Source organism: Cryptotermes secundus, unplaced genomic scaffold, assembly GCF_002891405.2.
Source record: "Cryptotermes secundus unplaced genomic scaffold, Csec_1.0 scaffold1269, whole genome shotgun sequence".
Classification (NCBI taxonomy): domain Eukaryota; kingdom Metazoa; phylum Arthropoda; class Insecta; order Blattodea; family Kalotermitidae; genus Cryptotermes; species Cryptotermes secundus.
The window spans coordinates 590,153-607,467 of NW_019720738.1; the positions used below are offsets into that span (position 1 = coordinate 590,153).

General features: G+C 40.3%; 1 protein-coding gene across 1 annotated transcript; it reads right to left on the bottom strand.

Annotated features, from left to right (window-relative positions):
* Positions 1-123: 123 nt before the first annotated feature.
* LOC111873056 (translation elongation factor 2) lies at positions 124-15,705 on the bottom strand. Its single transcript, XM_023867439.1, has 17 exons — positions 15,601-15,705; positions 14,680-14,894; positions 13,472-13,665; positions 11,714-11,922; positions 11,020-11,144; positions 10,436-10,544; positions 10,048-10,308; positions 8,890-8,991; positions 7,433-7,571; positions 6,986-7,153; positions 6,588-6,697; positions 4,939-5,118; positions 4,579-4,788; positions 3,502-3,684; positions 2,970-3,102; positions 2,319-2,443; positions 124-797 (listed from the first exon to the last, which is right to left on the bottom strand). Exons 1-17 carry the CDS (start codon positions 15,601-15,603, stop codon positions 729-731), a joined length of 2,535 nt encoding a protein of 844 aa, XP_023723207.1. The 5' UTR covers positions 15,604-15,705; the 3' UTR covers positions 124-728.
* Between the last annotated feature and the right edge of the window lie 1,610 nt (positions 15,706-17,315).

The window sequence follows — 17,315 nt, forward strand, 5'->3', positions numbered from 1 at the left end:
TCACAAACAAGTGGCAAGTCTAAACACAGACAACACCTCCTTCAAACAAGAGAATGGAATGCCATTCTACACACAGGTAACAGAAATTACATGGGATAAGGAATGAGAAATAAAGTAACCATAAACTGTGTTTTTTACTTTTATTCTGTAGCCGTTTTACAGATGTAGAACATACTTAACAAATTTTCAAATAAAACCAGTGGTGTAGAACTTCAAACAATAATGCGTACAACATAGCAACCTTACATTACATAGTATCACACACGTCAATGTATTTGTGGTCTTCTCAACTCATATTCAAAACTAATCTCTGCACCTTCTCCTTCACCTTTTACTCCTGTTGTCATGCGAATAAACTCCAAATGTTATAATGATGCTTCTTTTGTAATTAATTAAATACTCTGTACACCTCACCTAACTTCATACATCATTTATAAACTTATACTGTGTAACTCCTATTACAGATGTTAAACATATTCAACGAATCTTCAAATAAAACCAGTAGTGTAAATCTTCAAACAATAAAGGAGGCTACGATATAGCAACCTTACATTATATAGCATAACACATCAAAATATCTGTGGTGTCTTCTCAAACCACATTCAAAATTGATGTTTCCACCCCCCTCTCCTGTTCTGTCATGTGAATAAACTCCAAATGTTATTATGATCAGTTTCTTTTGTAATTAATTAAATACTTTGTACACCTCGCCTAACTTCATACATCTTTTATAATTTGTCCAAGTATTGAGTAAGATCCGGTAGACCTTCTTTCAGCCCCTTCCTCTTGCGTGTTTCCTGCAGAACAAAGAAAAATTACTAGTCAGAACAAATTCAAATCTTCCAAGCTGAGCAGATAAAAAAGAGCCATAAAATCAACATGAAACTCAGCTTCATTCTGTTCCTATATGTATTCTTTTTATTGCTAGTGGGGTGGGACTAAGTCCCTTGTACAGCGGCCACTTCTGTCCTATTGTACCAGCCCCAGATGATAGATGAGGGTGATTATGGAGCAATTGGTGGAATGAAGATTGGCAGGGGAAAGTACTCGTAGAGAAAACCTGCCCCAGCACCACTTTGTCCACCACAAATCCCACTTGAACAGACCCATGATCGAACCTGGGCCGCCGCAATGGGAAGCCAGCGACTAACCGCTTGAGCTATGGCACAGCCCTTCCTATATGTAACTTAGAATCGGAGAAGTTCAGCCGAAAATCAAGTGCCTGACCATTGAAATTGTTTAGATGTTAAGCAGTGTCTTAGAAATGCATCAGGATAAATCAGAACTACCTATATCACTGTTCAATAACGGAGTGCAACTAAAATATAAAAATCCATTAAAAATTTTAATCGTCTGACAAACTGTAACACATCAATCTTTCAGGTGTCTTTACTACAAAAACGAGAGGGAATTATACTACAAATGAATTGATATATATAAAAACAAATCAAGACTACTTTAAGCTTTCTGTACTGCATTACATATGTGAAACCCCACTAAAGTGAGAGACATCAAATTCACATAAAAATTTACTCGGCAGCTTCCTCAGCTGGCCGTTCTGGTTCATCAGTTACTCAGAACAGGTCTGTGAATATGAACAAATCATCACCAGAAGCTCAACCCAAATAAGAGAAGTACTGACACATGAAGTTACTCCCGTAAACAAATCATCTTGATTCAAGAACCAAGCAGATTTTTCTTTTTCCATACAAATATTTCTACACAATATACACTGTGTGAAGAGAAAACAGATTCCATACTCTTAGTAAGTGCATGAAGAACTGAAATAAGAAAAATCTTCACCAGTCACACTGGACGGAACTGTTTAAGTTTTTATAATCTTAGTGTCATGTTATATTTCACCCAAGCAATTTTCGAACTTACAGCATTAAACCCTTACATTATGCCCACTGCAAATTATTGGTTCCTTCTAAACTTTCCGTGGTTCCTATTAGACTTGCAATGTCATTTCTAACATCTGACACATCAAACAAACTGTTGTGCAGGAACAATTTCCAGCAGAGAAAATATGAATACTAACTACTATCTGAACCACAAGCACACTAAAACTGGGGGGCAACTTTTGAAAGGTTGAACATTTCTTACACTACATACATATCTAATCAAAAGTAAGTAGATATGGAAAACTAATATACTATTTGCTCTGAACTTCAGCTCAGACCAGAGAAAAATATTCACTAATGCAGAAATACTAATCATGAATTTGCAATATACCACATCAACAGTAATTCACTAAGTCTTCCTCCTCTCCATGTGTCACGCTTCATATTGCAGTATGTGAAGTGTTGTTTGCATACCTGTACAACAACATAGGGTTTGGTGCTAGAATCCAATGGATCCCCAGGCAGAACTTGCCAGTGATCAAACACACACTGTGGGAATGCCTGTCCGCCCGTATTGCTGCGGAGATCTGCTGTGAAGCCTAAAGGTGGAACAGGATTTAAACATCTTTAGTAACATGCAAATACATCCAACAATGGCAACACAACTCACAATCAAGTTTGTTACACCAACAAAAACATGTGAACCTCAACCAGACAGATAACTGGCACTTCCTTGCAGACAAGTACTGTACTTTGCATTATTACTTTCCTATACAGAATTTAAACATTCACTGAATTTAATTTATACACTAAGACTTCGCAAAGTTACGACTGTTTTCATGGAACTGCTCATCATTAATCATTAACTCTGGCAGGAAACTCTATTCCAGAGTCAAATTTTTAACCCTAGAACTCCTATGAATAAAATAAATGCTTCTATAGGGAAGTGAATACAGAACAATATTTCAACTGAAAACTGACCTCCATTTCATCGAGATTCTAATATGCACTCTTTCAAGATAGATTCTTTCTTGCCATCACTGATCAAGTGTATTGTATGCTTAGACACATTCCATAAAACACAGATACTGCACTTTCCAATAAATGTAACTGCATCATGCTTACCGAATGACTCATTCACAGGCAGGTATGCTTTAACTACAAACATCGGTGTGCCAGCCACCTGCATTTCTTCAAATACGTGCCCTCGTCGTCTATTCAGTACACCATATATACCACCAACGGCAACTTCTGGACACTAGAACACAAAGGCATCAGGATCTAAACTAACTCTTGAAATTAACACGAACTGTCAGTATTTACACCAACGATCCTTCATTATTTTAAGACTCCCAGGTGCCTTTCTTTGCCAGTTATTTATGACACTATGTACCCAGACTATATAACAATGAATGGTAGGATCATAAACAAATTGTGAAGGAGTTGAAAGCGACTGACCTAAATCCAGATACTATCCCAGCATTTACCTGGAAGCACCAAGGAAAATCACAAAAAATTCACCCAGAATAGCTGGTCTCCCAGCTTACTTTTGTATTAAGCAACTCCTAAAAGAGTCACATTCCCCTGGGACAACTTGATTCAATGAAAATTTGAGTATCAGACAGAAATTCTTATGAGTAACTTAATTCCTGCTTACCTGAATCTCACACAAGTATACTGGTTCCATCAGTCGAGGCTGGGCTGTGAGGACGCAAGCATACAAGCAGCGTCGAGTTGTGGGAATAATCTGACCACCACCTCTATGGATGGCGTCCGTGTGCAACGTCACATCATAAATGTTAAACCGAACAGCACGCATGTTCTCCTCAGCCAGTACTCCCTGTGAACAATGGCACAATACATAACCAACCTCCTCAGAATGAAACCAAATATTACTGTTTTAATAATTAGTCAAAACTTTTACATTTCATGCAGTTCCTCAATGTGCACAAGCCCATACATTCAATGTTTGTGATCAAATCTTGATGAACAATTGTCCATTCACGTATATCAAATTAATTTTGCAAATGGCCAGCAAAAATTCATGACAGCCTTTTAAGTGAAAGATTATTCAAGGGTTTCTTTGTTTGGGGGGGCAGTGGACTCGAGCATGAAAGCAAAACAAATCTTAAATGGAGGGACTGAACACTATGAAATGACGGACATCAAATGGGTTCAAACACATGGCAATAGTCCTTCAGTTTTTCTTTGTTATCAACAATGCTGGCAATATCACTTCCAATTATTACTTCAACTACAGTGACCAGACAAAATCGATGTAAAACAGAAGACATTCTTATATAAACAATAAGGATAAGAATACAGTAACTTTTTGTATATATTCTTAAAATTCTTTGCGTGAAGAAATGCAATGACAACATATTCCGACAAAAATGGGAGATCTTTTTTTTATATCTTCACTTCTTACATGTTACAAATTTTTTACAATTTGTTTGTAGATGTGAATAAAATATTTAAAAGCCAAAAGAAAATTAATCTGTTCCAGATCTTTCTAGCAAACAAATTCAAACGCTGATGCAAAATACCAGGGAACACAACTACCCTCCAAAAAATTTTAAATAGCTACTATATTTGACAAGCTGAACAGTCACATTTTAATTACATATAAAGAAACTGGTACCTCTTTTTGCCTTCAACAAATTCTTTTGAATGACTACTATGCCGACAGAAGTCCAAACTTCACAGAACTCACTGTACAACATCAACCAGTTACCTCTTTGGTGGCCCACTGGAATCCTGCCACGACTGAGTCCTTGATCTCATTTAAGTACTGGACTCCCTTTGTGCAGTCCAGGAGCAGATTGGGACCTGTGCCATCAGGCCCAAAAGCCCAGATTTTACGGGCTTCTGTGACATCATACTCGTACTTCTCACCCAAGTAGCGAGCTCGTGCCTTGAACTCATCACGTGGATTCACCTCTCCCTGTTAACAAAAGATTAGGAATCACCTCTACCTCTCCGTTAGCAAAAGCTAACACAGTATTAAGATTCACCCCTCCGTTAGCAAAAGATAACACAGCATTAAGAGCCGTCAAGACACAAATCTGAACCCCAAGCGTCATCTTGTACTTACACTGTCAATATCCTCAGCTAGACCATCAGGCATCGGCTGTGCCTTCATGAAAAGTCGGTTGTGTTTGTTCGGAGATTTGGAGAGACACATCTGGTCTGACTCCTCTGATACTGTCTCACGATATGATACGACTGGATCAGATTTTTTGAGTGGAATGCATGCATGGTCTTCTTCCAAATCCTGGATAACAGATCATAAGAACATGAAATCCTGCAATTTACTGGCAAAAATAAAAAAACATGAAACCAGGAACGCTTAGCCTATCTTCAGCATCAAGCGCATTTCCTCTTATTCAATCTTCAGCTGACCACTGTACATGAAGGCTGCAATTTACACCAACACAAGAACTGCATATTTTTCCCATGGCTTTCACTCAAAAACTGACCATTCAGAAAGAAAACTGTACAGTCAATAAGGGAAACAGTATTAACATATGTTAGTCAAGTATAATTTTCAGTAACGTGAAAGGAATGGTAGATGCTGAACACAAGCTTTTTATATGCACTGTAAATCTCAGAAACAAATATTTACTATAAAATTATTACAAAGAAAAACTAAAATTTTAAGGTCTGTATATGCTTCTTCAGTGGACAATTCCGGTTCTTCATACGAATTCAGAACAGGTCTGTAAATGATCATCATCAGAAGCTGAATGAGGAGACCACACAGCAACCAACAGGCATAAAACAAACACAAAGCCAAATATGGGCAGGCCTCTCTACTCCCCCGATACAAAACCATGAGAACGCTTACATACAAACTTAATTTATGACTTGTATCAAATATTTTTACGATGTTAATACAAAAGCATCAGAATCTATCAACTCAGTTCAAACCACAGATAACAAAAACCAGCCTGAGCCAGTTTCTATCACGCCCTATCCAGGCTCCCTCCTTTGGCTTCCACGAAGTTTCAATATCACATGCACTCACAGCATTATTGGGAGAAATGCACACATTCCAGTTTACCATGAAACATCCTCCACTGCTCACTCATGCTAACCCATGGACAATCCCTACAGAAGCCATATCACTGAACTACTCAGGTATATTTACAGCGCCTGAAAATTCAATGCCATGTTCGCACGTGCCCAACAGCAGGTTCCTGAGCTATATCAATCCAGTCCACACCCCACACAATATTTTTGCTCCTTTTTGACATTGTTCTATTCTTAAACATGCCAGGAGGACCCTTCTGCCTAAAATTTTGTGCACTTCTATTCTCCCGCGTGTTACATGCCCCACCTTTGTCATCCTCAACTTTATCCTACAAATATTTGATGAAGATAAATTATAAAGCTCCTCATTATGCAATTTCCTCCAGAGACGAAATATTATCAACACTCTGCTCTCAAACGCCCTCCAATTATATTTTCTTTGGTGTGAGGTAGAAACTATTTACTTTTTCTGTTTATGAAAAACAGTTTTCACAACAATCATTTTGAAAGACTCAGTGTTTAGTGTCTGTGTAGACACTCTCTTTCCCTGAAGATACACCTCATCACACCTCAGAAAACAGTGACATTCATGGCCACTTCTGTAAGAATATCAAATAATAACGGATTCGACACTACCCCAGCAAAGTTGTGGGAAACAACATGGAGAGAAACTCTTTGAGACTTTCCACATTAAAATGTAACTGTGCTCACCTTCAGACAGATCTCCAAGTGCAATTCACCAGCGCCGGCAATGATGTGTTCCCCAGACTCCTCGATGATACACTGCACCATAGGATCAGACTTGGCCAGACGCTTTAGACCTAGACAGAGAAACCTCTTATCAGCACACAACTGTCCTCACATGTGCACATGTACAGAGTATGCCCATGCACATTAAATGTATCCATCACTTTCGGCACACCACAAGACATTCAAATGGTCTCTCAGTGCTTCCTAGCTGGACAGCTTCCTTTACCCAAAGTCATAAACTGGCACTTATCCACTCTACATATCAAAGTAGTGGAAGCGTGGCAATTTGGGATCACAAAAGAAATACCATACTGTGCACAAGACAGTACACTGGGGCCACAAAAATACCAATCACACACCTTCCACCAGCTTTGGAAGGTCAGCAGGATTCTTGGGTTCCACAGCGACTCGCACGACAGGAGACACGCTGAACTTCATTACACGCATATTGTGAGCGTCCTTGAATGTTGTGATGGTACCAGTTTTGACCAAAAACTGATCCACACCCACCAATCCACAGATGTTACCTGCAAAGCAAGAACTATTAAGTACTCGAGCAAAACAATCAGATGAAAATTACACTCAATTCTCTAAACTACAAGTCAAACACTCCTCAAAATCTACAGAGTATAAATGTAACCATTACTTTCGGCACGCCACAAAACATTCAACATGATGCGGCGCTTCCTAGCTGGACATTTATTTACCCCGATACATGTTCTGGCACTTACAAACTCCAAAACGGAGATGAAGCGTGGCGTACTGGGGAATGTGAAGCGTCAGAAGCAAGTTTACTCAAGACTTACCACTAGGGACATCCTCTATGGCCTCAACGTAACGCCCCATCATCAGGATAGTCCGCTGGATTGCCTTTTCATACAGGTCCTCTTTCTTGCCTGGGACATAATTTGGACCCATGATACGAGCCTTCATTCCTGTTGCAACCTACAAAAACACATGAAAACTTTGTACATGCCAATTGCTACAGATATAAAACCGATGACATTCACTCCTTATAACTCAAGTGTTGCCAGCCCACAACATTAACCAGTACTCTAGCACTACTTCACAGCAACGAAACCAGCAGCAAATATTACACATGTATCCATGGAATCAGAGATGTAGCTACATTCACCTGGTAGTGCTCTGCCTGCATATTAGCAGGGAAATAATAAACAATTATTACTGATATATTGGGTTTCTGGACTTTATCCATCGTCCTGGTTTTTAAGATAACAAATAAAAACATGATCACTGAGGCTAGCTCTTTCTAACGGACCCAACAGAATAGGTGTTTCCCTTTTCCTTCACCTGAGGATGGAAACAGATCCAGTTTCCGAAACGTCGTGTTTTTATTTATCTTAAAAACCAGGACGATGGATGAAGTCCAGAAACCCAATATATCAGTATGTTATACACCATCGTCAGAATCCTATAGTAACTACAATTATTACTGCCTAAAAAAATTCCAGGGTCTGTAGTCCGCAAGCAAACTATACCAACAGAGCAACCGCCACTTGTCGGTGAAGTTAGTGCCAACTTTTGCAGACAGAGGGTGTCACGTGGTCAGAGCAACAGATTCCCACAGCTGTTAATCTCAGTTTTCTACACCGGAGCCGCTATATCCTTGAAATAGCTCCTCAATTATCTTCATGAGGCTGAGCGGACCCCGTTTCAGACCCACTACTTCTCACAAAATCTGGAAGTGCTGGAAATCGAAACCAGGACCTCTGGAGCTGTAGCCAGGAACTCTGACCACTAGACCACAGAGGCAGTCACTTATTACTGTCTAGTCTGGGCAAATTAGTCGTAAATGAACCATCTCAGATATAGGAGTGAAAGGGTTAAAAGAGGATTCTAGTGAAACTGTGGGACTTGACCACCACCTTCATGTGAGGCATGCAGGCAGGATGAATACAAGTCTCCACACCCATGCACACTGTACATAAAGTAGGGCAAATGACAAACACTTTCAACTGCACCTACACAAAAAACACTGTACACATTATAATCATGTATGTTCCCCTATTCTGGTTACACATTCTGTACTCATGGCAACCGAAACAAAAGAACAAAATGTTCTCCCATGGGAAAACAGCAACATTCCATACATTGGTAATGCTGAGAAGAAAACCCCATGGGGAGACAAGCAGGCCCCTATGTACAAACCCGTGCTTCTGGATGATAAAAAGTGCACATATTGCCTGGCAGTTGTCTTATACATTAGTCATAACCAGGTAACTATCAATAATGGAGTCCTCACCTTTCCGGAGAAAACACGCCCAAAGGCATAGAATCGTCCCTTGTCTGAGGTCGGTACCATTTTAGAGATGTACATCATAAGTGGTGCATTGGGGTCACAGTTCTGAAAACAAGAGCACAAGTTTATGGCAATTAAAAGCCTGTGCTTAACCTGTTCATATGGTGTGCCTTACACTGTGCAACTGCTTCTGCTCTGTGCTATCACACACACAGTACTCGTACTAGAATTGTGCTTGTGTGTCCTTCAAGGCACATGCCCAGAATAAGGCTGGTTCCACTAGAAGGAAACATTTTGTGCAACCATGGCTAGAAATGTTCTGATATACAGTACTCTGGAGAGAGAGAGTAAGTCAATTGGTCTGACACAGCAGTTACAACAAAACACACTGTTCATTCTGAAAACAGATAATATACTTCATACACATCCTGTTACTAAAACGAATATTAAATAGGACCCCCAGTGTCTTGGCTTATGACTCCAACTTAGCAAATAGCTAAGTGGGTGGAATCGCGGTGCAGAAGGCCACATATCTTTATATTTTTTTGATGCGATAATGGAAGTTCTATTCTGTTTCTGCACACAAACTGTTTTATGCTCCAAACACAGCAATCAAGCCGGCTTAAATCTGCAGAACTTCGTGTGTGGGGGCAATAAAAGTCCAACTGCAACATCATACGACACTTTGAGGTGTAAAAGGTAGTTGTCCCTGTGCTTAACTAATTAAGCACGCCATTAAGGCGTATGGGGGACTGGATATATAGAGCAGCATTTTCTTGACCTATGCACTAGCTGGAGTTTGAGTGGTCAGCTTCACGAACCGGCCACTTTACCCCAGGTACCCACTGTATAGGAAGTTCAGTGGACCCCAGAGCCTATTTGGACATCATGGACGAGAGAAAATTCTTGACCCTATGGGACTCGAACTTCGACCCCTCAGTTGTCGAGCCCATAGTCATTCACTATACTGACTGAGCTATGACACACTGGGTTGTTCTATGTATGTAATTTGCAAGGGATACACTGAAATGCAGACATTAATTTTTCACATCAAAAAATTGTCTACTACTGCACATTATCACGCTCATGGATGAAACTGTAGCCAAACGGTGTATACTGACCACAACATAGCTGTGTGAACGGCACAAATTTTCTACATACCTTCACACCAATAGCAGCTTCATCATCAAGTGGCCCTTCATACAACATCTCCATACGGTACTTCTGTGCCACGACAGGCGACGGTAAGTGAATAGCTATCATCTGAAGCAAGGCCTCTCCTGCTGGCAGCCATGTTCTCATCACAACCTTGAGAAGTGCCTTTCCATCCTTGTCTCTATCCTCAGGTTTCAGCTCAATGTTCAGCTTCTGCAGCAGACTGGCAGCCTCCTCTTTCTTGTAGTTCATGATGCTGTCGAACACCTACAAAAAAAAATTTATCGCCCTTCTGTAAGCAACCCACGGCATTAACAAAGATACCTTTCCATCAGACTATACATGGCATGACGGGAGAGTAATTACACTAAACGTGTCATACAAACTTACTTACCTTGTAAATCGGATCCAACACATACATGCAGAATGAACGTTTATTGTCATCTTCCTTCTGCTTTGACCACTTCTTGGTCTTAGGGTTGAAGAAGTTCTCACCCCAAAGCCTGAAATAACAAACACAGCTACTTCAATACCATGCCTAGTGTCACAGGATACTTGGGGGATAAATGAGCTTCAAACAAAAGCATTTCATGTGAATGCCCATTTCATCTTCTGAACATTGTTATATCACTTCTGATGCCCTCTACTGACAGACATACTACACTTAACCAATTAACAAGCCGGTCTCTTTGACTGCAGCGCCTTGAACAGAAAACACCCTTAGCTCATCTAGTTGATACACAGTTTGCAAATGACTAGCCCTGGCACTTGATGGCAGATGCGTGAACAGTTTCATGCTCTGGTAACAGCATATTAATTTATGAAAGAATATACAGTGATTATAATCTTCAGCCAACATCCCTTTCTTCACAGAACATGTGGGGTGGAAGACAGAGTCCCAGCGCTGGGAACCAGGTAACCATTCCTCTGCAGCTTACATTACCGCACTAAATAAAAATATATTGCACGTAATCTCACCTCTTCATAAGCTTCACGACATCAATCTTGAACTTCTCAGCGTACATCTCAGCAAACTGCTTGAGGGTAAAAGCCCAGCCATGGAGACCAGAGCCAAAGCCGACGCTACCCTTGCTGGGGTCCACCTGTAAACGTAACAATTCCGACACATGCTTAGTCCATGGTAGAGACATTAGTTTCAATAGGCTCATCCAGAAAATAAAGTACATGAACTACTTTATAATACTTTCACTTGCTATCTCCTACAACCAGTAAATTTGTAATAAAGTTTAAAATTTAAGCTTCCATCACAAGCACGTGAAACAGTTCAGCTCGTAAATTCCATTCTCGCTGGAATTTATGCAAAGTGGATGTACTAACGCAGTTTTAATAAGATTTCCTAGCTTTGTTCTCAACAGCAGATATTTCTATATACAATATAAAACATGTAATACACAGACCCCTTATCATGATCATGGCAAATCCTATGAATTTGAGTTTAACATAACACCACACTCTGGTGTGCAAACAGCAATCTACACAGCTACTCCACACAATTCTATAGAACCTCCATGGCTAATGACCCTCTGAGCTGTGGACAATTATTCAATTACAACACATTTGGCTTTCACAGCCAAGAAGATTTTTACCACAATCCTCTGTTATGGTGCGAGCGCCACCACACCAGACCCCATATCAATCCTGTGATACATACCCGCACTTCTCCCATGGGCCCAGAGTCATCACTGTAGGTGGCAATGATCACGTTAACATTCTCAACAATACGCTGGAAAGTCTGGTACAGTTCCTCGGACTCCAGCTGCAGTTCCAGCAGAGCACGGTCCATCTTGTTCATGAACAACACTGGCTTGATTCGCTCAGCAATAGCCTGACGCAACACAGTTTCTGTCTGAACGCACACACCTGACAACACATCAATTAATTAGTCCAGCAGACCATCAAAACACATTACATAAGTAATCGCATTCCCACATTAGTGTGTGTCCAGACGAGGCAGCCTGGTATACAGGTACCAGTATTTCAAAACATAACACCTCCATCTTCAGGGTCAATCATCATCTCCGGGTGCGCCTAGTGCCAAACCACAAGACCAGAATTCCTTACCAAGAGCACACAAGCCTGACAGGTTAGGAGCATCTTATCACAACTTTGTGTGAGGAACAGCCATTTAACACCCTGGCAATGAACCTAGGACCCCACAGTGAAATCACATATAACTGCAGTCACTGATTTTAGACCTGGCCATTCTCAACAGAATGCACAGTGGATCTCATACAGCCCACTAAATCAGGAAAAGGAATGTAGCATGTGCATTGGTTACAGCAGATTCTTAGTTACTGTATTGTGTAGTCCTCACTCCGGCTGTAACCGCAGCCCAAATACTTCAGGCCACACGCACAACCAAAACACATCTAAACATGTGGCCTGTAACCAGCCTGCACAGATATCAATTCTGTGATAAACCTTTAAAATATCCAATGTGAAAACCAGAGATGTAGAGGGATGCATATTACAGGCGTAAACGGAATTCTACTCATCAAAAAGTAAAATATGAAATGTTTACTGCTTGAAGCTATTATATACGTCAATTCCACGCATGTTGCAATCCACACCTTCACTACTACACCTGGACATAAAGATAGCGGTCCTGCAGTAGCGTGTCGATGTATTTGCATTTCCTCTCCTTCCACATGCACTGCCACCACTGTCAAAGTCTGCGGCAAAGCAAGCCATGCCAACAGACTGCAATATGGCACTTGTATGTGCTGGAAGGGACCAGCTTCTTACTCATACTCCGATTTAATGCAACATAGAAATAACAAGCATTAGAAACTGCCTCTAAGATTCATGAATGTGACAGGGACAGGAATATTCTGAGGAACATGTGTAGACCTAAGCAAGGCATTTGGTGAATCAGAACCAATCAAAGGTTGAAGGAAGTTTCTGAAAATAGGCCACAAGACAGGTGAAAACTGGGTGGACCCATATTATGACTGGAAGATTCACAGAAAGATTTATGAGAGCTAAATGTTAAGGGATAGAGACAACAGATAAATAACAGCCACAAAGAACAATCAAAGCAACCTGGAGGACCATGAACCCAAAGAGAAAGAACAAATGTAACAAAACAATGCATACAATTACCCCCACGTCTTGTACATACAACACTTTTGTCCAATGATTACACTTCAAACACCAATGATTTTACTGGAAACTGATGAATCTCTTCTGCAGTACTAAGAATTGTGTAGTGTTGAGTTCTAGGCAAATCCTTGCGGATGTTGCTGGAATGTAAGTACTCCCCCACCCAAGTTACTGGCACATGATACAAAGAGGCCAAGTAATGACCAGCTATGTATCTTGCTACCAAATAGACACAAATTTGTTAAAAAAAAACTTCAGGTTCATTTATTAAATACAGACTGCTGGCTAATACAACCAAATCACCTACCTGATACGCAATCTACGACGACAAGAGCTCCATCAGTCACACGGAGGGCAGCTGTCACCTCGCTGGAGAAGTCCACATGCCCCGGAGAATCAATCAAATTAATCAAAAACCCTTTTTCTCCCTTGTCACGTTGGTCAGGGTTTGTGATGAATACCAGATCCCTGTCTTCCAGTTCAAAGAACATGGAGATGGCTCTGCAAGCAGTGAGATACATTTAGAGCACTGTATATCAATTTCAATACTTCAATGGCAAAGCAAGCAAAAACTACAGACTGTCTCTTGCAAACAGAATTAAGACTTTAAACGAAAATCTGCACTCACAATTGCTAAAATATCCTACTTGTGGGTTTCAGTTAGTCAACTGCAAGCAATATTTCTTCTGTTGTTAATATTGAGAACAGAATTAGCAAGCAACATAACGGAAATCAACACAAAAACACTGTGTTGTGACGGTCAAATAAAGAGGTTGTATATATTGTAACACGGCAGGATGCATGAAATTAAAATTATAATCGCTTGTCAAGCTAGATGCATATATATCCTTGAAGTTCTATATTTGCTGTGTTGTGACGGTCAAATAAAGAGGTTCTATACTGCGCTACTAGTTTACAAACGTTAACTGTTTGTATCCCAGTGATATATTAACCATTCCCAAGCTACATTTACCAAATTTCTCATTTTGCATGGGGGGGGGGGAATGTATATGATTCTAATAATTTATTACTATCAGTACAGTAAGAGCAAGTCTGCCACTCACAGGAACTATAGTATGACCAATGCAATTAAACAGCCAGTAACACATTAAATAGACAGGAACTATAGTATGACCAATGCAATTAAACAGCCAGTAACACATTAAATAGACACAAAGTTACTTTGGAAATGTCTGAAATTACACGCTTGGTTAAATCTCAATCCTGAATATACTGCCTAACACCATGGGCAGTGGCAAAATCAGTGCCTCACTTAACCAGAAGTGTACAAAAAAACTCAACTGCATGTTGCAATCCACACCTTCACTACTACACCTGGACATAAAGATAGCGGTCCTGCAGTAGCGTGTCGATGTATTTGCATTTCCTCTCCTTCCACATGCACTGCCACCACTGTCAAAGTCTGCGGCAAAGCAAGCCATGCCAACAGACTGCAATATGGCACTTGTATGTGCTGGAAGAGTTTAAGTGTCACCAATAAGGGAAAGAACTCACGTTGACTTGATAGTGATGCAGCGTTCCTGCTCATCCTTCCGCGTATCTGTGAAGCGGGTTTCTCCTGCTTTAGCGCTGGCAATAATTCCAGCCTTGGACACCAGGGAGTCGGTCAGTGTAGACTTTCCATGATCAACATGAGCTATCACGGACATATTCCGGATATTCCTCTTTTTGTCCATCATAACACGGATCTCATCTACAGTGAAGTTCACCTAGAAGTTGAGTGCACACCTACATACAACTCTGAACACAAAATTGATAGTACTGGAAACAAAAGAAATGCTACTTCACTTAAAACACCTAACACCAATTAAACATGTGAGCAATGAACCTAAACACTGCACCTTTCATCTAATATTAATAATTATGACGTAATATTATCTATAACATATGGTAACCGTAAACCTTTATAAAATTTAGGTAGTACCATAACCACCACTCGCGTTAATTTTTCCAACTTCGGTTTTTAAAAGCTCACCATTTCCAAAGCCCAGTTCGATTCCTATCAAACTCTGTAATTTAAACAGCATTACAATTCATCAACTGGCCATTTGCATGCTGCAAGAGAATACTGAACTCCATGTGGCAAGACATGGAAGCAAACTTTGCCAACCCAAGTCTTGACTCGTTTTCAAGGCTGCGTGAAATATCACTACAAACATGCACTATTCAAATGAAAAAGTATGTATTCATTAATGCTTTGAAGCATCCACTGCAAGCACAAAAAATATTTAAGCCCTTTTATAGAGAACAAAAACGCGTCTGACATTTTAAAGCTTACAATCCGTTTCGCAACCTGATCATTTCACTCATAAAACAGAAATACTAACATATAATAATAACAAACAACCAAACACAATGGTAAACTGCAATCCATTCTTCAAAAATAATCACAGAAATATGTACTCTACGGCTTACCATTTTGGATGTTGCTCGATTCCTTTTACCAACACAATATTCGATGCACTAACAATGGCTGACTCCCTGCAAAAGGACGAATGCCACGAATTGAACAGCGTCAGAGAGACAAGCACGTTGGACTAGACACTCGTCTCTGCCTTGAGCTTGGCGCTACGGTGTTTGTCTCACGAACTAAATATATAGTTCTCAGATGTACTGGGGTTTTCTACTTATTCAGCACACGCTAATTCTTCTCACTTTATGTCTTCACTGGCCTTCCAGATTTAATGTCAGATGCAAGTCAAGGCAGGTTATATAGCCTCGGGGAAGACCTCACAGAAAACATCGTTTTTCACTACTGTTGCTGCGGAAACCAGTTTATCGTTTTGTTGCCTGGCAACAATCGCCCCTTCTGGCTCCACTATTCTAGCCTTTAACCATCATTTCACAATATTTTTTTATGAAAAGCAAGCGGCAATAATTAATTTTAACGCCGTTCTTATTAAGAAATTACTATTGTCTAACCATTTGCTAATAATAGAGTAAATTTTTATTCCTCCCAGTTCGTCAATTATTGAGACCCAACGGCAAACTTTCTCGGAAACTAATATTAAACTTTAGTTTCTTGACCGTTTGATCTACAGAGATTATGATTTTAGTATCAACAGTATGCTTGGAAGAATCCGAAGACAAATTTACCAGTTGAGGGATGAGGAGTAGGCTGTTTAGGAAGCTGTGGTTGTTAACATGAAATTATAATATTAGGGAAGGAAGAACTATAAAAACAACAGTCACAAAAACTAATTTCATGCAGGATTCTAGCCGACTTTATAGCAGAACACGATCCTCATTTAATTTGGTTTTTTCTTATATACGGAGCTAGGATAGATTCGATCGATTCGATTGATCTGGCTCAGGGTAGGGACCGCTGGAGGGCTCTTGTGAAACTGGTAATGAACCTTGTGATTCCATAAAATGCTGGGAAGTTCTTGAGTGGCTGCACCATTGGCAGCTTCTAAAGAAGGGCTCAGCTTCATGCGTGAGTGTGTGAGTTCTGTACTGAAAGATTTGGTTTAGTGCAAATGGATAAGTCAGCCGACTGTCTTGAGAGGATAGATGGAAGAAACTATTGGGGAAACTCAGATTTTGTGTTCCGAGACTTCAGTGTCAGGTTTTTTCCGGTGTTATTGAGCCTTTTTTATTGTGAAAAATCGTTGTAAGTACAAAAACAACCTAGGCAATGCCCATCCGGCCCTCTGTAGCACATTCCTACAAACATCTTATTCTATCATAGCGGCCTCCCCGCGATTCCTAATATTGTGACATGTCAAACCGTTGTTGGGCAACGGGATGTGGAACGAGTTACCGCGAAAACAGACTCTTGATAAACGGTCGGTTGCCAAGTTACGCAACAGTAAGGAAAGCCGTGTTTCTTTGTTGCGTGCCGAGCCGAACCGAACCGCGCTGGTTGCTACGCAGCAGTAAACAACTCTCGGCAGCGTTGCCAAGCAACACGGCGTCATGCAACAGTGAAGCAAGCAGCCGCGGGAGGAAGAACTGAACGCGTGATTAGAAGATTTTATGTGTAATAATCAGAGATAGTTCGATAACTGAGAAGGCATTGGGTATTGGGAGTGTGTAATTCAGTGTTATAATTAATTGTACTTAAGACCTGTAGGTTGTTAATAAAACCAATTAACAATCCGAACGGCGTCCACAGTAGACAAAACACA